Source organism: Rhipicephalus microplus, chromosome 5, assembly GCF_043290135.1.
Source record: "Rhipicephalus microplus isolate Deutch F79 chromosome 5, USDA_Rmic, whole genome shotgun sequence".
In the NCBI taxonomy this organism is placed as follows: Eukaryota; Metazoa; Arthropoda; class Arachnida; order Ixodida; family Ixodidae; genus Rhipicephalus; species Rhipicephalus microplus.
The window spans coordinates 102,566,647-102,591,869 of record NC_134704.1 but is presented as its reverse complement, the minus strand read 5'-3'; the positions used below and the strand labels follow the sequence as shown (position 1 = coordinate 102,591,869).

Sequence of the window (25,223 nt, the reverse complement as noted above, 5' to 3'; positions counted from 1 at the left end):
AAGTACAAAAAACCTTGAACAGGAGCAGAGCTTGACTGCAAGTAATTATCTGTGAAATATGTAATGTTTAAAATTCACTATACTTAGAGCATATTACTATATTTAGAGCATATAAGTCAGTATAATAAGCTTTTAAACTTAATAAATGACTTGAGTGTAGTAGTAGGTTCATTTGACCCAGAGGTGGGGCTTCGCGGTAGTGTGGATTTGTTTTAAAAAGGTGTTTTCACAGCTCAGCACCTGTTTACTACAGTGAAGACACCTTTACGAGAGTTACATGGGGATTCATATACACTTACTTGTTCATTGCGAATACTTCGAAATTTTCAATTTTTCAAATTCGAACCGAAGCAAATTCGAATACTGTACAGTTAATTGAAATATTTGAAGCATTCAAATATTCGCACAAGCCTATAGAAAACACATCTAGTAATAACAGTGATATGACATTGATTGATATGTGGGGTTTAATGTCCCAAAATCACCATATGATTATGAAAGACGCCGTAGTGGAGGGCTCCGGAAATTTCGGCCTCTGGGGGTTCCTTAATGTGCACCCAAATCTGAGCACACGGGCCTACAAGATTTCCGCCTCCATCAAAAATGCAGCCGCCGCAGTCGGGACTCGATCCCGCGACCGGCAGGTCAGCAGCAGAGTACGTTAGCTACTAAACCACCGCGGTGGGGCAGTGATATGACACTGTGTTGCGACATTCAACGCACCCGAATACATCCTGATCCGTCGTCGAGGTCTATGTCCATGACCACTCCTTCCTGGTTTTCCGTCAGGGCCAGGACGAGGTCGTAGAAGCGGTTCTTGAGTGCCGGTGTCGGAAAGAACATCTGGAAGTCATCAGAGTTTTGGTGCACGTACAGGAACAGGCACCGTTCCTCCCTTTTGTACTGGCTGCAACGAACAAGTTCTCATTTTGAGAATTGCACTATGCAGGCTACACTGAGGAAAAGTTATGCAAAATGCAGTGCCGGGCCGACCCACAAAGTATTCACCAATTCAAGAATCCGAATAGTCGTTAATGTAAGCTTAAAAATGCCATAAGAAATGCTGCAATGCTGAGGAGCTGTGCTATGTTTGAGCGCTGAAAATTCGTGTTCATTTTCTTTGTGCTTACATGTGCAAGGCTCGCGCTTATTTCAAACGTTGTAGCATTGTACATGTCATGAGGAAAGCTTGTGGCTGGTATGAAGTCTCGCACCGAGCTTAAACAGTTAAGTGAAAAAACACAAACACCAGATGCTGCCTACGATTGTACTTCCGTTCAGACATCCTCATTGCTTCCACTGCCATCATTTTACAAGCTTGCTGCAGGGGAACTTAGAAAAAACTGGATGTATTTTTTGCCATTCATCACGCCTCTGGCTTTCAGTCTTCGAGCTCTTAGTGACAGTTTTGCATTAAATTGTACCCTTGTTCCAGCAACACCATCTTTGTGCACTTGAAACCACAACCTAACTAAACCTGCTGAACTGTGCCTCAGCGAGCCAGATGTATCCCAATGCCATGTGATGGCCGTGATTGTGATCTGTGTTATGATGGCATGTTATCATTGACTAACGAATATGAGGTAGTACAGTAGCTAGCACCACTTAATAAAAGCTTGTGGAAGTTAAGCAGCATTCCGACATGGCTTTCAAGATCGAAACAATACGCCACGAAGAAGCACTGTCGGCTTAGTAGAAACCCTACAAGCAGAAACAATTCTGAGATGATCGCTTGCAAAATGAGCTACAAAATTCGTCGTTGGGCTTTCAGTTAAACCCTAAACAATAACACCCCTGCAGCAATTCAAGGCAGCCGTTTCTCTAGCAGTTCAAGATGATTTTAACTGGAGTGCAAACACATTTACTTCCACCTCGCTTCTCATTGGTGCAAGCAGCAGGAAGAGAAATCACAGATTTCACAATTTTTATGATTATGATATACAGTGTTTTATGCCACAAGGATCATTTGATGGCTAAAGAGCGACAGGTCCTAGGAGAAAAGAATGCAAACAATGATCACAGTAGGAGGCCGCGAAGAGGCCCTAAAATTCTGCACACTAAGGCGTGTAAAACATACTCTAAGTGTCAAAATCATGAAAGCGACCTTGAATGTGTCTTGTGAGGATGACTACAAGTGGTCATGATAATCAAACTATGAAGATATGTTCAGAGCACAAATGCCTCGTCGATGCCCTCGTGTCCACTATTTAACTCATAGTATGCTGCACGTTGGAGATACTCAGACATGGCTCACTCACCTAATACTGCGGATGGAAGAGGCGGTGAAGAGCCACTCGTGAATCTTGCGGCACTTTCCCTTAAGCGTGTCAAGGCAGACGTTTCTGATCTCGAGAGACTTCTCTTCGGCACCCATGTTGACTGTCACGTAGCTAGGCATCAACACTTTGGTCGGTTCCAATATCAATATCTGGAGCAGATTGGAAAAATTGATGTGCACGTGATACAGAAAGAAGCACAATACACTCAAACCTTGGCATAACAAAATCCGACCTGCCACGATAAAACTTTACTACATCTGAAAATTCGTTAAAAATCTATCTTTCTAACACTGTATCCATTACACAACCGTTTTTCATAAATTTGGTTATATCCAAAAGTTTGTTATATCTCTGTTATATCAAGGTGTCATTGTACTACCTATGCCTTCGAGGCAACTAATGCAATGCATGCCAAACAACTTACAGGAAAACGTATGGTGTTCTCCAAGTCTGCTGAGTAAGTGGCAACAAAGAAATCCACCCAGAAGTCAAACACCTGCAAATGTTAAACAAAAAGCACATAGGTGAACTGAGAAATCTAGCTCAAAACTAAACAAAGCCGTGATTAGCAGAACGCTAGTGGCACGGGCAGCAATGGCACCCTTTAACACACCAGGAATCAAACATTGAAGATTAAACACAACAATCTTGAGAAAGATGTTCATTGCAACTTGATACAGGAAGACAGCTGGTGTTCAGAATGCTCCATGCAATAATAACACATAGTAAAACTCCTGTAATCATTAAAACTAAACTCCTGAAGCAGCGAGAATGATTGTACTCAGCGACAACATTTCTTGACAGCACTGCGGAAGCTACAGAACCAAATTGCAATAATGGTACCGCACCAAGAAATACTGCACAAGTTTACTGATAACTTTCTCATTTGCCTTGCTAAAATAAATGCTGCTTCATTTATTATGGGATTCAAACAGTGGAGGGAAGTTGTAGTAAAATACAATTAATGTTCAATTTGCAGGAATGCCTCCTTTTTCTTTGCATTTTTTAGACAGCACCACTTTTTCATCACACAGGTGTGTCGAAGTAAACATGGCCTCTACGACATAGCGGTTTAGTGTACGGCCACAAATGCACTGTTTATTTCTCCAAGAAAAACTTTTAATATGATATTAAATAACACAACCTTGTAATACGATACTAAAATATACAATGAACCGTTGAAATGTCTCTCCCACTCACATTTCTGTAGAGATAATTTCTTAAATGCAGTAAAAATGTGAATGAAACCTAAATCAGCCGCAAGCTGCCGTACTACTAGTGTAGTAACACAAATGTGTGTAAGCCCTGCCTCCATAGCCTTCGCTGTAATGTCAAAAGAAGTTGTCGCCAAGTATTGTGCATCCACTTCTCTTATCGTGGTTGCCTGCAAATGCTGTGAATATTGGTAAAGCTAGGCATGGCCTCCAATATCGCATCGGCGCAGCATCAGTCTTGGAAACTACAGGACAGAAAAACCAAGTAGCAAGGTTGAGTGGACTACAATCGTGAGTGTTGTTCCGCAGCAGAACAGGCTTGAGCAGCAGCGGAAATCGATGCGCTTGGTTGCGAGTCATGTACTGCTTGTTTACAGCTGGTATTTTTTAGTACTTGCGTCACTTTCACCGCATCCCCATTTTGCTGGTTCTGAGGTAACATGAAACGCCTGGTGTTACCACGGGAAACGGCACGAGCAGTTAAAAATTCGGTTCGTGGCTGGATAGGCTGAACTGGTACTGCCATTTAGCAGTGCCCAGTTGAACCAAGCTAGCAATATCAGGGCCTCTGAGATTGCAAAATATTGTTCAATGGCCATTGTTGCTACTGCAGCTCCCGCTACTCTCACTTTGCTGCTACTGGTTTCAGTGGCCCCGTAGTAAAGGCGGGCAACTTTGGGCGCAGAAACAGTGACGTATAAGAGCCCACTTTCTCGCGCGGTTGTTTGAAGTGCGCTAACATGATGCGATACATTAAAACGTAACTTTACTTCAAAATAAACACTTCCTTGGCACAAAACTAGCACTGTAAGGTGTCTGGAATGCTAGTTCAACAATCAACGTCGACCTATGCTTGCCTTCAGTGTGCCTTTTAAGCACAATAGAGTAGCCTCTTGTTGAACGGAATGTGAACGGACCAGGAATATATGTACCACTTAACAGAAGTTTCGTTAGTTACTAAGAAATGAACAGGGGTGCGAAATACAAGTACTAAATAAATCATACCAGAGACAGTTGTTCCATTTGAGCATCGATTCAGTTGATTTTAGTTTACAGAGAGCATACTGTATTATGAATATAACAAAATAGTGGCTGTAAGATAGTATGCAACCTTAGCTCCTTTTCCAAGTACATTATAGTGAAGAAGCATAAATGAGCACCATGTAATGCCACGTAAAGGCTTTGGAACAGCAGCAAGAGCTGAGGAACAAACCTGCTCTTCCGCACTTCTCTCGACGTCCTCGGGTCTTTTCCGGAAATGGCTGATGAGCTTTATGTTGTTGAATGTTGACTTCAAGAACCTGAAAACAAGACCTACCTTTATTAGTTTGCATTTTTGCATTCTTGCAGCCTAGTCTGTGCTGCAGTGAGCACAAATTTTTGTGCACCTCGCATGATGAAGCCTAGTAAGAACTGTTCCGTGTCCATGCATGCACTATCTAAGTCATCCTTATGTTCTCTCTTTCCAGTTGTGCCTGGTCATCTTGGAATGGATTAGGATTCTCAGTAAGGATGGTCGAAAATTCGAATTGTCGAATAGCTTTTTAATAAGTGGTTGCTATTTGATTAGATTTGCACTAGAATTTTACTATATGATCTATTTGATCTCCCTAGGAAGCACAAAACTTTTCGAAGATCGGGCTGTTAGCAAAAATGGATTCTTTTTATTATATAAAGCAGCGCAAATGGCAGAACAAGAACTAGAGACGACGATACTGGGAGTCCACTTGTTGCCCGTCATTTGCGCTGGTTTAACTGGAAGTGTACCAACTAGCCCAGCTGTCAACTTTGCTCATGCATTTCTATTCTGTTCAAGCAGGCGAATTGCCATAAGTACAGCCGCAGCCACATCTGCGTAGAGTGGCCAGCAGCCGGTTTTCGCTCTGCGGAGCGACCCCTTGAGGCAGTTTCACGCTCTGATGTGTTGTGTCAGGAGCATGCGTCACCTAGTAGTTAGGCTGGCCGCGGCAGAGCCCTAAACTGCCTTAATGTGCTGCCCCGCAGGACAAAAACCAGCTGCTTGAGCGCTCTACACAGACGTGGCCAAGGCTGTACATCTGAAATAGTTTTAGTGCCCCCCAGCACACTTATCAGGCATTTCAGTGTACAACCAGGCTGTCGTAAATACATTCGATACCTTACGCAAGCACTGCTTAACTACATAAATTTGTGTTTCGTGATGAGCTCTGCTGATACCAGCAAAGCGTGCAATAGATTACCCTCTCTGAGGGAATGTTTGGATCGATGACTGTGGCAGACGAGTGGATGAATCGTCCAGCTTTCCATCGATGCACGTGCGCATAGCTGATTGCCGAATTTCTGGCGATACGCAGCGTTACTAAGCAAACCCCATCATTGCATGCCAAGGTGCTTGCAGTACCGTATGCACGCATTTGCCAGGAAAGTGTTCGTGATGCCCACACAGCTCCTAACTTACACGGGCGCAGCGATGGCAAGCTACTTACATTCATGAAGGTGGCACATCTGTGCAGCACACCAAGCGGTATCGCACTCGGCATGAACGGCGGTGCGATGTGTTTGTGATGTGCGCACACCACTAGCAGCGCTAAAACACATGCACTACTGAGCACTTTGCTGGAGATACTTGTTAAAAGGGTAGTCGGTTATTCAGCCACACTAGCACGTTTGCTGCCTGCCGATATCTCGCCACCGTGCATTTCTAGTGCTTATATATAAAGACACCACAGTGACAGTTATGATGGCCCTCTCATAATTTTACTATACCACATCACGCACTGGACTTGCGGCAAAGCTGCCTTTCGGGCTCTGCTACACCCACAAACTGAATTTGACTCGCGAAAGCATAGTAAGTTTAAACATGCACAGCAGTGGTGGCAGCCTTAATTAATGCCGTACTGGACCAGAAAGTCCAAAAAGTTGGTCTAAGATTTTTAGCATCAGAATTTTCAGATGATTTTATACAGTTACGTTTATGGGGTCAATCAGGTCGACTGGACTCACAGGGAGCATGCCTGTAGTTAGGAAAGTATGATTAGCAAGGGGAAACAAAACCAAACAAGATGACAAGGTGCACGCAAGGGAGGTGGACATGAAGCGCGTGAGCTTCGGAACACAGATGGGTGAATTGAAAAGCACAGGAGGTTTGTACTGAGGAGACCAAAAGGACTGACATGGTATCACCAGACCAGCTTTCCAGGAATGAGCTTGGCGGTTTCGTACAGCGAATGAATGTTCCAGTCTGGGCCATGTGGACTGTAAAGTATGCGGCTCTTGCGATAGCAATTATATGAACACTGTCATCAGAATTTCGTGGTCGCCGCTGATCTGTACAAAGTCCAAGCGATGTTATCGGACAATAACATCGCTTACCCATCATCTGCTTTACGTGCGAGTAAAATCGCGCTAGTTAGGGACAAACGCGGCTGAAGCAGAGATGAAACGACCCGGCAGTCACCGTCGCGCAAAGGGCACATGCGATAACATCGCTTCGCGTGTGAGGCCTATCAGGAGTGTCGTCGCTTGCTTACGAGTTATTTCACTTGGACGCATTAGAAAAGAAACCAGGCACTCTGTTCAACAACCCTTGTGAATGAGTAAAAAAAAAAACAGCACAAAAAGTTGAAGGGAAAAGGTAAGGATATGGGGGAGGAGCGCTTGATAAAGGTGATGGGGGTAAAAGAGACAGTGAAAGGAAAAAACAGACGAATTAAAAAAGAAAAAAAGTAAAGAAAAAGTTCTGACTTGCAAAAAGGAGAAGCGCTGGTTAATCCTGGCAAGCAGCTTAAAAAAGCCCTGCCATTAGGTTCGATGAATCCTTGCGGAAGCACGGTTCAGCTTAGCTCGCTGAGGGGGCGGGGAAAGGGGACGCATAAAGGGGACGCATAAAGGAAAGGTACAGAAAGTGTGCGGTGAGGTGTGTACATAAGCATACGCAGTTCCCGTTCCGGGTACAGGTGGGGGAGAGTAAAGGTCCATCGCCGCGTCGCCCCCTCCCTTTCCGCCCAAATCGCCGTGCCCCTCCTTCCTTATTATGTAAATTTGAAGGGTTGACTAAGCGCTCCAAAGGTTAACCCAAAGGTTAACGTTGGCATGCCTAAGGGCGTGGGTGCGTCCGTACGATGAAACAGCACCAAAAAGGGCCGCGCATTCCTCCGTGCGTGCACCCGTTTGCAAATGCGTGCTGTGGGGGTGCTGACACCCCCCTGTAAAGTTGTCTGCGCCGCGTGGCGCACGTGTCTCGCCCCAAGGCTTTATTTCGGTGGTGACCACCGCCAGGCGATAGATGGCGTTGTGCTCGCTTTGAGTACCACTGTTGGTAGAGTGGTAGCGCCGGCGGTGGCCCCTGGCAGAAGGCAGGCCTTGGTGGTGGGCGAGCGTTGAGCGAGTCTCTTCTGCGCGTGGCGGCTGCCGCGAACGGTTGTCTGTAGCGTGGGCCCCCTGGTGCTCGGCACCGCGGGCTTCGCGCCGAAGTCCCACGTGGTAAGTCAAGCGTTGGCGACGCCGCCTTGGGTATGTGTTAGTGTTTGTGTGTGTTAGTGTGTGTTTATCATGTTATTGTGTGTTTAGTGTGTCACTGCGTTATGTTGTTTGTATGGTAGCATGTTAGTTAAAATTGATGTAACATTCGGCGGATCATATCGTCGTCTAAATTAGTTAATAAATGTATGTATGTTGTGTGCTTTGTACCGACCGCGTCTGCTGTGTCCGTTCACTCCAAGAGTGTGGCGTGGCGAGGCGCTCGTTCGCCTCGCCGAGACCCCACAGTGCTCACCCAGGCACACATGCAAGCGCTCCTGCCAGAAGTGCTGGCTCCCTCCTTTTTTTTTTCTCTTTCACATGCGCTGCGGCACCGGCAATGCAAAATACGCAGCCCGCATGGTAAATGCGAACTACGTCCCAGTCGGCATCCTTGGAAAACACCAGCGTGAAATGAGTACGAGGTGGGTTCTTTTTTGTACGCTATAATCTCCTCTTGCGTGTCATATCAAACGTAAACATTGGGCAGTTGTCTGTCTGGCACAAAAACCAGTACCGTGACGGGACGGGGCGTTTGACAGCTGCGTGAATGGCCGACTGCTCACTTCCTACATCGGGAAACCCAGAATTTCCAAAAAAGCATGCGGCACAGAAACAACCTCCGTCAGTTGAACAGCGAACGGAGTGCAGTGGCACAGCACTGCGAGCAGTCTGACCGCCATCACTTCCTGGAATGCTGGCACATTCAACAGCCAGCTAGAGCATCAACCCTACCATGGGGTAACTGCCCTCCCTCTATTATAATGAAGTTTTCTCTTTTTTTTTTTCGTTAACGTGCGTGACCTTCAAAAACTGCACAGCCATGCCCGATTTTGCTGCTCCTACTTGATAGGCCGCATGTTCTGACTGACGAAACTGACAGGACGCAGAAAAAATTTTCGTTGTAGTGGAATCGAAAAAACATAGCTGATCTGAGCTAGCAAAACAATGAACGTTTATTCTCAAAATCCAAAAAGTGTCCGCTGCTTCATTTTCTTTCCCACCAGCGTCACGACGCGATTCTCACCCGTGCATAGCGAGGCCATGGTGAAAACCACGCTGAAACAAAGCTTGCAACCCCTTTCGTGAACAAACCAAGCAGTTGCATTAACACGTTAACACCAGCAGCTGTCCGCCATCAAAGTGTATCCGACAACGCTGAGATGGAGGCAGGGTATCGTGTAGCGGTGACTTTTGCCATAATCTATGCCATTCTTATCACCAATCACTTGCGGCTAGCTGATTTTGTAGATAATGCGGACGAACAGCCGCTCTGATCAGGTACCGTACTGGTCAAGCTCGAATAAAATAAGCATTGAAATCAGAAAAGGCATTGTTTCGTGTTTGCACCCAGCAGCTGCATGAAGAAAACTGAGCGACTGAGCTTCAGCTTTGGATCGTCTGCGGTTCAAAAGCAAGCTAGTGGCAAAAGCAGGGCAGTCTCACTGCCATCGCTGTCGTGCAATAGAGGTGCCCATTCTTGCTGAACAGCAATAGTTTCTGGTGGTGCCGATGCGTGTTTTTGACTTCGTCGATGCATTTTGAGGTTCTGAAAATGCATCAAAATGCTAAAGATTGTGTTTACTCTATAGTAATAAAAATGCATCAAAATGCTAAAGATTGTGTTTACTCTAAAGTAATAATTATATGAGTCCGGAATTGCATTGTGAAATTTTGTTGAAGGGGGACGGCAGAAGAAAAAGTGTTCATTGTGGTGACAATATTTATGCATTGACTCCTATGGACTGCTGATGGGAAACGGTAAATTTTTCCGTTGAAGCAGGAATTTCGTTGAAGCGGCATTCATTGTAGCGGGGTTCGACTGTAATAATTTTGAAAGTTTAACGCTCCAAACTACCATATGATTATGAAGATAGCGTAGTGGAGGGCTCCGGAAATTTAGGCCACCTGGAGTTCTTTAGCCTGCACCTAAATCTAAACACACGAGCCTCAAGCATTTTCGCCTCCATTAAAAATGATGGGATTCGATCCTGCGACTTGTGGGCCAGCAGCCAAGTGCCTTAGCCGGTAGACCACCGTGGCGGGTTTGCAGTGGCCACTTGCAACACATGTGCACACACAGGCACACTACCGTCCATGACGCCACACGACCCCCCCCCACCCCCCCCCGCCCCATAAAAAAACAAGGGGGAGAGCGTGGTGCCATCGTTGGTAAGTGGCCGCAACTAAAGGCAGCACTGCTACGATGGGATAGCGCCGCACGCATCTTTCTACCGGAGGCGTTGTCCTAATATTAGCTGCAGCATTCCTGAACAAGAGGCGCGCTCTGCACGACTCGACGCACCATTCGGGTATCTTCAGCCTGCTATAAGAGACATGCTCTGCACAGTGTGACGCACCATTCAGGTGGCTGCAGCTTGAACATGCATTCGGCCGCCTGGATGGCTTTGGTGTAGTTCTCAGCCAGGAAGCTAATCTCGAAGAAGGTGGCCACGTCCCAGTAGTCCAACAAGTTGTCCAGCGAGCCCTTCAGCCCGATGAGGTTGTTGAGCCGCAGGCTAATATGTTGCAGCTCTGTCGACTCCGACAGCTCATGTCCGTCGATGACTAGCAGCGTGGCCAGGTTCACGCCGGCATACTCGTTGGGTTGGACCTCGAATCCTCTGCGATACCTGCGATGAATGCTGCATTTACTCGATTGCAAGGCGCCTACAACTGTGACTCAAGGGGCGACTTTTCACTGTGTCCAAAAAGTAGAAAATAAAAAAAAATAATAATGTGTGCATATTTCCCTTTTCTAGGCAATTAAAATTTCGTCATTCGACTGTAATGGAAAGGTCGACTTCAAGCTGCCCTAACCTAGAAAAAGAAAAACTCTTGTTACATGTGGGTTCATACGGTAGGTTCCGATATGGTGCACTAGCTGAAAAATATAGAGGCACTATGCTGACAGTGTGGTTGTGCAGGCAAGCCTCACTCTTCAAATACCAGCAGTTTCTCTCGCTGATGCCGTGCAAGAAATAATAAAAAGAAGCAAAAAAGTGGCCGAAGATTTCAGCGACGTCACTGGCTGCCGCGGGCGACCAGGCCCAGACGTCGTGGGACGCTCTCCTCGACTCTGACATTGTGCCTGACTGCGACACTTCCAGCATGTAGATCGGTGCTGATTCTGACACTGTCACAACTGAAGAGTTGTCAGATGCGAAAATGGTGCCTACAATGACGAGCGTGTCTGACGACAGTGAGGAATGTATCCACACCCCGAAGGCTAATGTTGGCGAACCCGACGCCCGCGCAAGCGCTATATGCGACAGACCTGTCGCTTCTTTGGTGCTTACGATAATGGCGAGGACGGACTCGAAATAGTTGCTGCAGCTGATAAAGCAGTCATCCGCAGGAGGAAGAGTCGGCAACATACAATAATATTAAGGACTATTTTTCTTTGAAGTGATCTGCAAGACGGTGTGCTGAATTAGTGGAAATAAAGTGCATTGTTCTTTGTTATATTGCTATTTTTAGCCATCCGACGGCTGTTTTTCTCTGCGTGGCGGGCTGCTGTGATATTCGTTGGTGTGTACATTCTCTCTTGCTGGCTACTTGTCGGTAAAAATGAATATGGGCTAAAATGAACTAATAATTATAACAAAGTAATTACAACCTTCAACTTCATTATAATGAGATTTGACTGTAAACATTTCTTGCTGGGTTAATGAAGCCCGTTTGAATGACTTTTGAGTGTAACGCAAGATGTTGAATCGACTATGTGCACATGTGGAACCCTATTACTATTTTGAATAAAGAAAAAAATTTTTCTGCATGAAGGAAAGTTTTCATTTGAGATAGTTTGTACGTCACTATAATGTAACGAAACAAGAGGACAGGACAGGTGGTGCGCAATTGTTTTGTTACTCATTTATGCATTTTGCTCAGTGCAACTACATCAGAATTGCTGCATGAAAAGTTAGAAAGTTAAAAGGACACTACAGAGGAAACCGATTTGTCTGTTATGAATACACACACACAATTCCAAAATCACCACACTCGCCAGTAGAAGATGCTTGGTAGTGTGAAAACACGTAAAAATAAAATGTGGGTGGCGACGCCACCTTGAAACTCCTGCATCAAATTCCGTGACGTCACAAATTTTGACAGTATTTCGTAAGGTCTACGTAGGTGCTCATGGGTAAAAATAAAAAACGTGATCTGCTGCAGGCCTAGAGACATAACGTACCAAGTTCCATGAAATTTCGTTGAGCCAACTTAAGCGAAATACGACAAATACACTTTGAAATTTCTGACCTCACACGTGTAAATCCTGGCGCGAAATTTAAAAATGAACCTTTGTCGCCGATTTTCTCCTCCAATAATGAACTTTGGAGTCCTCAGGGAACACTTTATTTATCTGAGTCCATTCATTATTTCCCTTCAGCATTTTTTTAAAGCCCACTACCCTAAACCACAAGAACAAATTAAGGCTAATTCACAAGAACATATAAACATTAAGACATGCTCATCATTTCTACTGAAGACAAAACACGCTGCTGCCATATTTATATCAGGCAATTCTAGCAAATTTAGCAAGGACGTGAATAATCTAAGCCACCAAGAATCAAAACAACGCAACCCCACCTGAACAACGGCAGTATGGCGGACCGATATACAAAACAAAATGAGGAAGGTCCACCTAGCAATGATGACAGCTTTAAAAAACTGAAAATTGGTTTTGTTATGAAGCTATTCCAGGTACACTCATACTAATATAAAAATTCAGATATAATGAATTATCGGCTAGACCAAAGTTAGTGGCTGATAGCTTTACTATAAACGCAGTTACAAATGATCGTTTATAATGCATTTTTGCATACAACGAAGTACAGTTGAGCCCACATATAACGGCCCCACTTAAAACGAACTTTCGCTTAAAGCGAACAATATCCGGCTGACCGTCAAAATATACATTAATTCAATGGCATAAAATCGCACTTACAACGAACGTCCCCGAGTGCCGCTGATCGGTTACTGTGAACGGAGTCAGCGGTCTGCCGACTTCCCGGAAAACCAATTTTGACCACCGTTCAGGCATCGGCGAGGTGCCCATACATTCTTATTGTTAAACGCCGAGCCGACCCTGCCTCCGCGCCCCTCTAGTTGCCACTCTCCCCGACCACTTTTGTTATGCACCCCTCCGTCCTTTTACCCCCCCCCCCCCCCTGCTACTCTGAGCATTCCGCATCGCCAGATGACGCCTGTGTTTTCACACTGCCACCGATCTTTCGAAGACCGGTCGGCCACGTACCATTTTTGATCCCTGGTACTGTCGTTCGCGTCACCGGCCTGGAGAGACCAGACCACTTGCCAACATTGTCGGCCACCGACTGTATCCGATAGTCTGCGTCTAGTCTATGCGCGTACGCTACCCCACTGACTCTGATAATTTGCGATTCGTTTCGTGTTTAGGACTTGTTCTTCCTCACTTCGCACTCGGCTCAGCATGCCTTCCGCGCGCGTGGGGAAGCGTGAAAACGGCTGTTAATTTGCGCGGAACGAATCGCGGAATATCGAAGTTCGTGAGGCCACGCAAACCCCCCGGCGCAACAAAAGGATTTTTTGATCACGGCCGCCGATTCTTTGAACGCCGCCGTGCGCACCGGACGAGGCGGCCATGCTTTGACTTCTGCGCACGCTGGCACTCTTTCCAAGTTTTTCTACGTGCGAGTTTCGCGGACCTTTCAAGCAAGCTACCCAACCTGCTTCCTTCCCGTGTGTTTTGGTTTTCAAGGTCGCCCTCCCGTCGCATACTCCCCTCTCTTTATCGCACAGAGGAAGGAATCTTTCATTCCTCAGTGCTTTATCGCAACTCCTTGCCCTTCTCTTGCAAGTCTGCTCTCCTCTCTTGATCACAACCCCTTCGCCCGTCTCCACCGCTCCGCGACACCCATTATGCTGGCTCGACTTAGTTTAGTTTTCCGACTGTAAACGTGCCCAGAGCTCTTCCACACATGTGCGCGTCTTGCTCGCTCTTGGTGTGCGTGTGTGGTCATGATGGACGACGGGACGACTAGCACGCTTTTTCGTGCTACTCAACAAAACGTCGAAAGTGTGACCTCTTCGCTTGACCGTAATCTGCGTGTTAGGTGCCGTGTTGCGGAGCGCTTGCTCATAGCTGTTGACCACCTGGCAGCCAACTTGCCGCTTCGGGCGTCCCGGTATTCAGCTGTGGAGATTCTAGCACGCTTTTTCGTGCTACTCAACAAAACGTCGAAAGTGTGACCTCTTCGCTTGAGCGTAATCCGCGTGTTAGGTGACGCGTTGCGGAGCGCTTGCTCATAGCTGTTGACCACCTGGCAGCCAACTTGCCGCTTCGGGCGTCCCGGTATTCCGCTGTGGAGATGGTGAATATTTCGTGGGCGGCGGTAATGGCTACATGCGCGCGAAACTATTTTAGCGAGGCCGACTTCGTCGATCGTCGGGCCCGATGCCGAGCCTGAAGCTTCCGAACAGGACCATTGCGGCGGCGATTTGTGGCAGCGTGCCGTCGACTTCGACCTGGGAGAGCGGGTGGGACATCTGTTGCGATGATTTAATTACGGCCGATGATGATGCCGACACTGCGAAACCGTGCACGGATTGGGGCATTGGGAATGAAGTACATGACGAGAGCGATTTGGAGGAATCGAATTGCAAGAACGACGAAGCTTTGGAGCCAGCGCCTCATGCAGCTTATGCCACAGGCCTCGGCAAACGAGCAGCCTGCCGTTTTAAATGAACTCGAGACCGCCCTTATCATTTCTGCTCTTCGAAACACGTGCATCACAGACTTTTGGGGGCAAAAAAAGTTTGTGTTTTCACTCGCAACTTTTTTTAAAAGCTGTGTTTCATTTGCTACGAACTTCGGAATACAGCGAACGGATGCCGCGTCACGTTCAGGTTCGTTATAAGCGGGCTCGACTGTATTTTCGTGGCAGGTGTGAATTTGTAAACAGGGGCAGGTGCAGTTGACATACTGAGGATGTCGTAGCGAAGTCACCACGTGTAGGCTCCACCCCAGCCGAAAGCTTGCCCCCATGCTCGGCAACCACGTGAAAACTCGTGCCGCAGGTGCAAAGTGGCCTCCACGCACAGGGCGTCGGGGAGCTTCACACGCAAGCTTTGAGCTGGGCCAAGCCTACGCGCTGTGACACCCCTACAAGCGCCTCAATTTCTTGACGGCTCCAAACTTCGTTTATTAACATGGAATAGGTCTACAGAGTTACATGAAAGCGCCAAAGCGCAAAAGGAGCAGTAGAAAATGCAAAAAGGTGAAGCAGACTGGGAGAACGTTATATGATTATTCATCTCGTCTGCCCAAGACCCTTTGTCTGCCTTTAACACTTCAGTAGCATCTTTGATGATCACTTAAATTCCAGCAATCAGCTAAGTGGTGCTGGTGTCTCCCACGTAATCTAGCAGTGAGAGAGAGAGAGAGAAAGCAACAAATTGGACTCCACAAAACGGCGTTGCAGTGCAAATCAGGCATCTTGGATTTGCTTCAGTTTCGTCAGACTTTTGTGAATGCGCGTGACCCACCAGTGAATGGCATTTTTCAGGCTCTCCTGGTCCGCGTAGTCCGACTCGACAAACTTGTCCTTGTAGATGCGCCCGCATAAGCACAGGATGTCCGGCACGTGATTTTCCTTCTTTTGCAGTGCAGACTTAATCACCTCCAAGGCAAGCTCGCGATCACCAGGCCGGTTACGCCTGGAAGAAGGCACACAAAGTAGACCCTTAGTAAACTGAAGTCTCTTAAATGGCACACTACAATTTAAATGGAGCAACTGGCTTTAGTACAATTGATTTTGTACTTGTGTTTTGCAAACCCTTGTTTAGCTCTCAGTAAATTGAAGGGTTTTTGAATATAGTTTCCTAATCTAGCCAGGTTTCGTTATGTTGCAGTTTAATACTGTACTCTCAACACATAACTCATCGTGGAAGTGAATTAGCTAATTAATAATTAGCAATTATAAATTTCCTGGGGATACTAGATTGTGTATAGTACAGCGCAAGAAATACTTTAGGTTAACGAACTATCTTAAAGCAAAGAAATTTTTCTGCAAGACAGAACGACTGCTTATACATACCTATTTAATGCAAATGCGTATGCGTGCTGGATGGCTGCTGATGACAAGAACTTCAAGTTTGGCACTGCCTTTAGGTCATCCACCAGCTTTACCATCGCATCGTAGTCCTAGAACAAGGAATGAAAAAAAAAATAATTATAAGTCAGGCACTGAGTTGGCCAGAACCCTTGCTTTTCTACATTCGTCAAAAAAGTCGCAGTTCCTTTGCAAAAGCGTAGCCATGAATGTGAGAGCAACAAACTGAAATGCCAGGCGAAGCACAGCAAGCAGCTTGAAACTTGCAGCGCACTGCTCAAGCACAAAAGACACACGAACAGAACACACACAGGACGAGCGCAAACTAATGTTGCAGCTGTTATTTAGCTGTGTTTGAGCAGCACAGTATGTGACATGACCATACTGTTCCATTCTAGAGATACAGACAGATGCACACCATCTTATATGGACATGCGAAGTGTTACAACTGAAATGCTCCTGCCACCTTTCGCAAGTCAACCTTTGCAACAGTGATGCAACAAGCTATGACCACTGGACTCATGGAAACAGATTCCACAAAGAATTGCTTCACTTCATGCACAACATTAGGCTATTGATTCACATGTATTACCCACATACAAACAAAATATTACACAGTTCTGAGTCACAATGTTAAAAAAAAAAATAGCAGCGCTCTTTCTGCGATGTAACCACTACATAGAGAGAAGTGACCTTTGTGTGCTCTGTAGCTTTCAGCACAAACTTTGCATGGAAAGCATAAGGCAAGTCCACTTCTCACATCATGAGACAAGCATGCACATATGAGTGACCACGCACTGTTGGGCAAAGTACAGGTGGGAGGAGCATGCGCATCGCAACGAACAAGGTGACAACCTTCAAAGCGCGTACTTCACGCCATCTCGCCGGCGATGCAGAGAACACGCTAAAATACCTACAAGCTGTGCGTCTCGACACCGGGAAACGGTGTACATAAATAGCTTGCTGTCAGCATGCTGAAGGGCGTATGCTTCGTGGTCGAGCTGTCTAATGCCGCACACTGTGGAGTGAGGGGCCGAAGGTTCATATCCCCCAACACACACCTCGTAAAGTATTTTTCTGAAGCATTTGTCTCTTTGGTGTTCATGCATTCACATATGCATAAGCGGAACATGACGGACACGGCGACGTTAATGACAAAAACCAGCTGAGAGTTCATATAACTGCTTTCACAATAAAATTACAGGGTAGCACAACATGATCGGCACAACTCACTGCTGAACAACTTATGACAGAGTATAGATACAAGACACGGAAAGCTAACACTACAAGGAAAAGAAATGTCACCAAGCAATGAATGCCTCTAAAACAAAGATTTAGACAAGGGTACTTGTATTACATCTGAGCTTACTCGTTAAAAGATTGGCTGCAGAGAATACCATATTTATTCGAATGTTAAGAGAGTTTTGCCAGATTTTTGCTACCTAATGTCGACCGAATTTCCATTTTTTCCTGAGCGCAGTGAAAAGTCACTCCTCCCGTTACAATCAAGTAAATACGGTATCCCTGCTTGATAACTTCTCACGCCTACTGCAATCCTCTATTGTTCCCGGAGCTTCCCTATCATTTCAATTTGTGTTGTTTGTAAGAGGAATATCTAACTTCACCAGTTAAACTTAATTTTAAAAGAGCTTTCATTCCGTTAGTAGTGTAAAGCTAATACACTCATACCTCATTATAACGAAATCGTATCTTACATGAAAATAGGTTCGATATATCTGAAGATTGGTTATAAGAGTATATTCATAACATTATATATATTGCAAGACTATTCTAAATTTACTTCGTTATAACCAATATTTCGTTGTCAGAAACATTTATTTCAAATCAAACAAAGGAGTGAAAATTATGTAGTGGTTTGAGTGCGAATACAATGTTAGTTCTGCAAGTCTATCTTTCACTAGTCTCCTGAGGTCAAGCGAAATCAGAAACGAACCTGAATGTCTCTCAAGGAAAGGAGCATGCTCAGCACAACATCCCCGGATATGATGTGAGGGTCGTCCAGCCGCTTCCTGAAGCTTCGTACCACCTGTCAGAAGGGGTGAGAAGGTGAGAAACAGAGCAGCCTGTGCAACCGTGTCACTTCCATATACAAGACTGATTAGGTGAACAGACACTCCCAACCCGCAACTTATATTCCATTCATCTCCTCTTCCCACAATCTGAGTTTTCCACACCATCTTCTGCACCAAGTAGCACTTACGTAAATCAGTCATGTTCGTTGGAGTTAGATTAGCTCTGTTTCAGCCTATGCCAGTTTATCAAACATTCCTTCTAGGCGCCTAATAAAAGGACACTAAAGAAAAATAACAATGTACGTCAAACTGAAAGACCAATGTTTGGGAACGTCTAAAACGTAATTATTTATCAGTAACATTGCTCTACTTATCAGGAAATTAAGGTAAATGTACGACACCATACACATCACGCGTGGGACAGTTTGAAATGATCCAAATGACATCAGAAGTCCCAAATACAATTACCCACTAGTAATCAAACCATTTGCAATAAAAAAAAAACCTTCTGTGCATTACTACATATAATAAGATGCTGCCTGCCCATTTATGATTGATTCATGGAAAAAGGAACCGCTTACTTCTGGTGCAAACGCCTTGCAGCAGCATAATAATGATGAGCTCCCTTTTTAATGATTTTTTCCCCCTAAAAAAAAAAAAAACGCAAGGCAAATAAAATCTGTCTATGACTGCACAAAGCGTTACAAGATGTCAATACCATCGTCCAGTAACCATGCATTCCTGCAATCCTTGACGTATGTTGGTGACCACACAGTTAAGACGGGCAACATTGGGCAAGGCAAGGCTACATCAACAGGCAAGTTTTCAGGCAAGTGATTTCAAGTGTGCTAATGCCATGCGGACCCCTGAAATAAGATTTTCATTTCAAAGTATGCATTTCCTAGGCATGAAAGTAGCACTACAAGGTTTCTGGACCACTATTTCAGCAATTAATGCTGACTTAACCCATTGAAGCTCAAAAATTATTCCTACTGGTCTGAAACTATTTCGCCAGTTTCTGACACAGCGAAGAAAAACACAAAGAGTGGAAGAAAAACTCGGAGGATATTAATTTTTCGCGCACTCTGCAGGCAACCCCTTTAGTGCTATTTGGGCAGTGTATGATACCGTTCAAAGCATTCTCCTGGGTGCAGGCCAGGGTTGTTACTGCAGGTTTTGCAGAAAAACAGTTTCCCTCCTGCCTCCTTTTGTTTGTCGATTGCTACCAATGGCGCAGTCCTTGCTGCTTCAACCTGGCAGCTTAAAGATGAGATGGCTCCTTCCATCTAGCACTTCTTCCTGCTCTTTCTTTGCAGACAAGGCCCACTTTCAGCTTCCAGCCCTCATGTCGCCTACAAGCTGTTGGATGAGGTTGCGGCAGTACTGCAGGTGTCACTGTTTGTTCTGCTCATGATTCTGCAGTCATGTGCACTTTTAAATCAAGCTATTAACTATAAAAACTTTCTGAAGATAAAAAAAAAAGCTTTTTCCACCTTAACATCGTCTCGCGACAAAATGTGCAGCACGCACAGTAATGATTTGCATGGTCAACTGCACCCACCATATTTTATGTGTAGTCTCCACTGCCATCACCATCGTCTTCGTTACTTGCTTCAGTCGAATCACTGTCATCACTGTCTAGTGGAGGCACGCTATTCTCTTCCTCGCTAAAGTGATACCTGCCTTCACTAAACACTGTAAAATGTACGCGGTGAAAACGCGACCAGGCTTCTCAGCGAACAGCGTGCGAAGGGGTATGTTCTAGGCTTCGTGCTGAACATAGTGCTGCACCCCAGTGAGAAAAAAGTAAACCTCAACAAACGAAGCTTACTAATTTCTCAAGAGATGGCGCTTCATGTATTTAAAGGAATCAACGCAACTTCCAGTGAGAAAACCGCGTAATTTAAACCACGAACACCTTTGTTGGGCGGTGTTGGACAGTGGATCACTTCGGCCGTGCTAACTTGTCGAGCGCTGCCCGACAACGAACCGCAAAGGATAATATTGTTACGCCTGAAGTAGGGGTACGGGGGTTTATTGAACGGAAGCTGGGATGGCGAGGCCGCACCGGATAAAACTGGCGAGAGATCTTCTTCTTCCCAAGTCCACACTTCTATTCCCTCTTATCAATCCGGCACATACACGTCGTAATATTTCCCCCTTCGCAGACGAAGCGCACCGCGCGTTTCATGCATCGTCCCGCAGTCTAAAAGCTTTGAGGCGAGCCACATGGGTAACCTCGGTCTTGGTTGATCGTCTCCCACTAGCTGTCAGTCGTGCTATTTTATAATCTACTGCACTGAGGCGCTCAAGGACAACGAATGGGCCAGTGTAGTGGGCGAGAAGTTTTGTGGACAAGCCACGCTTGCGGATAGGCTTCCACACCATTACAAGGTCTCCCGGTTCATATGTGACGTGGCGGTGCTTGCTGTCGTAGCGGAGCTTTGAGCGGTCTTGCGATGCTATAGTACGCAGGCGGGCAAGACGCCGAGTTTCTTCTGCAAGGCATAGTGTTTCAGCTAATGAAGGATCGTCATTGTCATAAAACGAAAAGATAGTGTCCAGGGTATAACGAGGGGGTCGAACGTAAAGAAGGAAGAAAGGGCTGTGGCCGGTGGTTTCGTGTTGGGCAGTGTTGAAGGCATACGTGATGAACGGTAAGACGTCGTCCCAGTTCTTGTGATTGGACGCCACGTACATTGAAAGCATATTCACCAGTGTCCGGTTCGTTCGTTCAGTAAGGCCATTCGTCTGTGGATGGTAAGGTGTCGAATGACGAAGTTCCGAGCCACACATACGGAGCAGTTCCTCAACAACGTCTGCCGTAAACTGACGGCCGCGGTCGCTTATTATGACGCGAGGAGGTCCGTGGCGCAGTATGATAGAGTGCAGGAGAAAGGAGGATACTTCGCCAGCAGTCGCAGATGGCAGGGCGGCCGTTTCGCAGTAGCGGGTCAGGTAATCGGCGCACACTACAATCCAACGGTTGCCTTTTGCCGAGCGTGGAAAAGGGCCCACGAGGTCAATGCCAACTTGCTCAAAGGGAGTGCTGGGAGGCGTCACAGGCTGTAGAAGTCCAGCCGGAGCAGTCGTGACTGATTTGTGCGTCTGGCATTGAGTGCAACTGGCCACGTACTGCTCAACTGACTGGCGCATGCGTGGCCAGTAAAATCGCTCCTGTGTACGAAGGAGTGTTCGCGTCATTCCCAGGTGACCCGAAGTTGCGTCGTCGTGCATGGCGCGCAGAATGGAGGAACGGAGTGTGTGTGGCACGACCAGCAAGAAGCGGGAACCCGTGGCCGAGAAGGTCCTCTTGTAAAGTAATCCTTCACGAACGCAAAAGCGTCCGGCCAAAGTGGACGCTCGTGCTTCAGCAAATAATGGCTCCAAGCTGACATCCTTCCGCTGTTCATTTTCAAAGGTGGTCTTGTCCGGGAATACTGGAGTCACTGACGCAATTAGGTGATCGAAATTGTCGGCATCGCAAAGTGTTGTAGTAAGCGGCATCCGCGAAAGGCAGTCAGCGTCAGCGTGCTTCCTGCCACTCTTGTATGACACCGTGAAGTCATACTCTTGCAAGCGGAGGGCCCAGCGTGCCAGGCGGCCAGATGGGTCTCGGAGGCTTACAAGCCAGCACAAGGAATGATGGTCTGTGACCACTTGAAAGGGACGACCGTACAGGTATGAACGGAATCGCTGTACAGCGAAGACGAGTGCCAAACATTCTTGCTCAGTCACTGTGTAATTCCGTTCTGGTTTACTCAAAGTTCTGCTGGCATACGCAATGACATGTTCCTTTCCACTGTGTCGTTGTACTAGAACTGCACCTATGCCAATGCCACTGGCGTCAGTATGAACTTCGGTCGGCGCCGAAGGGTCGAAGTGCCGGAGAATGGGCTGCGATGTGAGTAAGAACTTGAGTTGGTTGAAAGACGTCTCACAGTCATGTGTCCATTCAAAGCTAGTACCTTGACGTAGCAGACTGGTCAAGGGGAAGGCAACGTCGGCGAATGCAGGAATAAATCGGCGAAAGTACGAGCACAGGCCTAGGAAGCTGCGAAGCTCTTTCGTTGAGCGAGGTGGTTTGCACGCTTTCACAGCTGCTGTCTTGCTCGGGTCAGGCCTGATCCCATCTTTGTTCACAAGGTGCCCAAGTACTAAGGTTTGTCGCTCGCCGAAATGACACTTCTTCGAATTAAGTACAAGGCCAGCGTTTCTAATGCATTCCAGAACAATGTCCACGCGTTCGTTGTGCTCACGAAATGTGCGCCCAAAGATCACGATGTCATCTAGGTAGCACATACAGACGTTCCATTTTAGGCCACGCAGAATGGTATCCATGAACCTTTCGAATGTGGCAGGAGCATTACATAATCCAAACGGCATCACGTTAAATTCATAAAGTCCGTCTGGAGTTATGAAAGCAGTCTTTTCCTTGTCCGCTGGATGCATGGGAATCTGCCAGTAGCCTGAACGTAAATCGATAGACGAGAAGTATGACGCCGAATGGAGACAGTCCAAGGCGTCATCAATTCGTGGAAGAGGATAAACATCTTTCTTCGTGATGGAGTTCAAACGGCGATAGTCGACACAAAATCTCCAGGTACCGTCTTTCTTTTTCACAAGGATCACAGGAGCTGCCCAAGGGCTCGATGATTCTTGAATGATGCCCTTTTGGAGCATTTCACGCACTTGATTGTCTATTATCTTGCGCTCGGACGGCGATACTCGGTACGGTTTTTGTCGGATTGGCTGTGCTGTTTCTGTATTTATCCTATGGCGTATACGAAATGGAGGAATGGAAGGCGTATGGTCACTCTGGGAGAAATCAAAAACTTGCAAGTACTTTAACAAAACGTCCACAAGCATTCTGCGCTTGTCGGCAGTCAGCGCCTTATCAACCATAGGTAAAACTTTCGAACTGTCTGAGCAGGCGGTCACTTGTTCATCCCGTCGAACGTCACTGAGGACAGCTACTGTTGTTGGCGAGTATTCTTTAAACGACGCTAGCTTAAGTCCTCCTGGTAGCAGCACCGGTTCGTTTGAATAATTCGTTGTCCAAAGGTCTGAACGACCTTCACTCACTGAAACTATGCTGTGGGGTACCAACGTGTTCTTCTTTATACAACTTAGATGGAAAGGCTCCACTAGCGCATCGAAACTGGTCTTATTGTCGTTAATATGCGAAGAAGCTACTGGAACGCGCATAGCACAGAAGGCCGGGATAACGGTATCTTCATAGACTCGGAGCGCACCGCTTTCCGTACCCGAATTCTCGATAAGTCCATGAGGAACAGCGTCACTTATGATAACTTCGCCATTTCGACAGTCTACAGTGGCTCCGCACATTCGCAAGAAATCTATGCCTAGAATGATGTCATGAGTGCTCCGCGGAAGAACCGTGAATTCTGTCACAAACACTTGATCACTCAGTAACACTGCCGCGGTACAAACACCAATCGGACACAACGAGTTGCCGCCCACGCCACAGAACGTTATCGCTTTCTCCAACAAAAAGGTCACCTTTCTTCCCAAACGAGCTTTGAACGCAGCACTCATGATCGACACAGCGGCTCCAGTGTCCACCAAAGCCATCGTATGTACACCATCAACAAAAACTTGCACTTTGTTTTTAAACATAAGCACCGGTGGAGGTATCTCTTCTTGCAGCGAATCACCAGCGACCTCACCCCCAGCGGCCGCGCTGCCTAGTTTTCCGGAGGCGGCGAAGGGTAGCGGCGCCTAGGAGACGGCGACCGATTGGAGCGAGGGGCTGGCGGGGGTGTCAGACTGCGGTCAGAGGCTGGAGAACGGTTTCGCAGCGGCCTTGGTGTCTCGTAAGATGCGCTTCCAGGGAACGTTGGTGCTTGTGCAAAGTCGGACAGGTGGGATCTCGGTGGGCAGTCGTACCTCGGCGGCTGCCGGTAGTTACAGTACCTGGCAATGTGGCCTTCGACGCCACAGTTGTAGCAGATGGGTAGGGGTCGCTCGCCGAACCACTGCTGAGAGCGCTGGGCTGTGTAGGGTCGCCTAACCGAACGGGGTGGAGCAGATTGCTGAACGGGAGCTGCGCGCCTCTGTGGGGCGGGGCCGGGACGAAGACGTTGGTCATACCGCTGGTCAGACGGGAATGAGTCTCGGCGTGGCCACGAAGCCCTAGCTTCGCGAACGTCTGTCACACATACTGATGGTGGCAGAGGAGCTGACGGGGCCGGGTAGTAGGATGAAGAGGTAGGCGTATGACGGATGGTGTCGTGGAACAGTGTGTCTTGTCGCTGTAGTTCTTCCCGCACTATTGTCCGGATAGTAGCGGCAAGGTCGGCGGGCGGGCTCACGTCGACGCTGGCGACCGTTGTTACATTTGCCAGCCTACCAAATTTCGGGGCAATACGACGGGTCTTTAGCTTCTCAAAAGTACGGCAGTGGCGTTGGACGGCGGAGACGGAAGTGAGGTCTTCCCTGCCTATCAAAAAGTTGTAGACGTCCTCTGCTATACCCTTCAGAAGGTGGCCGACCATGTCCTCTTCAGTCATGTACGGGTCTATGATCTTGCAGAGCATCAGGACCTCCTCGATATAGGTGGTACACGTTTCTCCAGGAGTCTGAGCTCTTTGAGCCAACGTGCGCTCCGCGCTCTTCTTTTTTGAATCAGAGTCGCCGAAGCATTTCTTGAGCTCTTCAGTGAAACGATCCCACGTTGTTAAGGAATCTTCGTGGTTTTCGTACCACATCAGAGCTGTTTCCGTGAGAAACAGTGCGACATTTCCCAGTTGGTCGGTGGCATCCCAGCAGTTGTACCGGCTCACCCTTTTGTACTGTGTCAGCCACGCATCCACATCTTCTCCTGCTCTTCCCGCAAACGGGCGGGGTTCCATATAGTGATATCGGGGTGCAGCTGGCACTGACCTTTGTGTGGTTGAGAAGGTGTGACCTTCGCTCTCGGCCATGGCAGTTGGTGTCGGTGGCAGACCGGCAATACGACGGCTCCGGCGAAGTTCGAACAGCTGTGGCTCCGTGGTTCGTCGACGTATACTGTACCCAGCACCTTCCACCACTCTGTTACGCCTGAAGTAGGGGTACGGGGGTTTATTGAACGGAAGCTGGGAT

At 47.0% G+C, this 25,223-nt stretch overlaps 1 protein-coding gene across 9 annotated transcripts in view; it reads right to left on the bottom strand.

Moving 5' to 3' along the window:
• LOC119174291 (apoptotic signal-regulating kinase 1) overlaps positions 1–25,223 on the bottom strand; it is a 145,263-nt gene that overhangs the window by 81,392 nt on the left and 38,648 nt on the right. For all 9 annotated transcript variants that reach the window (XM_037425136.2, XM_037425133.2, XM_075895828.1 and 6 more), the window contains exons 7-14: positions 18,038–18,130; positions 16,069–16,175; positions 15,518–15,688; positions 10,351–10,623; positions 4,707–4,794; positions 2,704–2,775; positions 2,259–2,428; positions 724–907 (exon numbers count right to left, since the gene is read on the bottom strand). In XM_037425136.2, the coding sequence (XP_037281033.2) occupies positions 724–907; positions 2,259–2,428; positions 2,704–2,775; positions 4,707–4,794; positions 10,351–10,623; positions 15,518–15,688; positions 16,069–16,175; positions 18,038–18,130 (1,158 nt within the window). The remainder of the gene's footprint in view (positions 1–723; positions 908–2,258; positions 2,429–2,703; positions 2,776–4,706; positions 4,795–10,350; positions 10,624–15,517; positions 15,689–16,068; positions 16,176–18,037; positions 18,131–25,223) is intronic.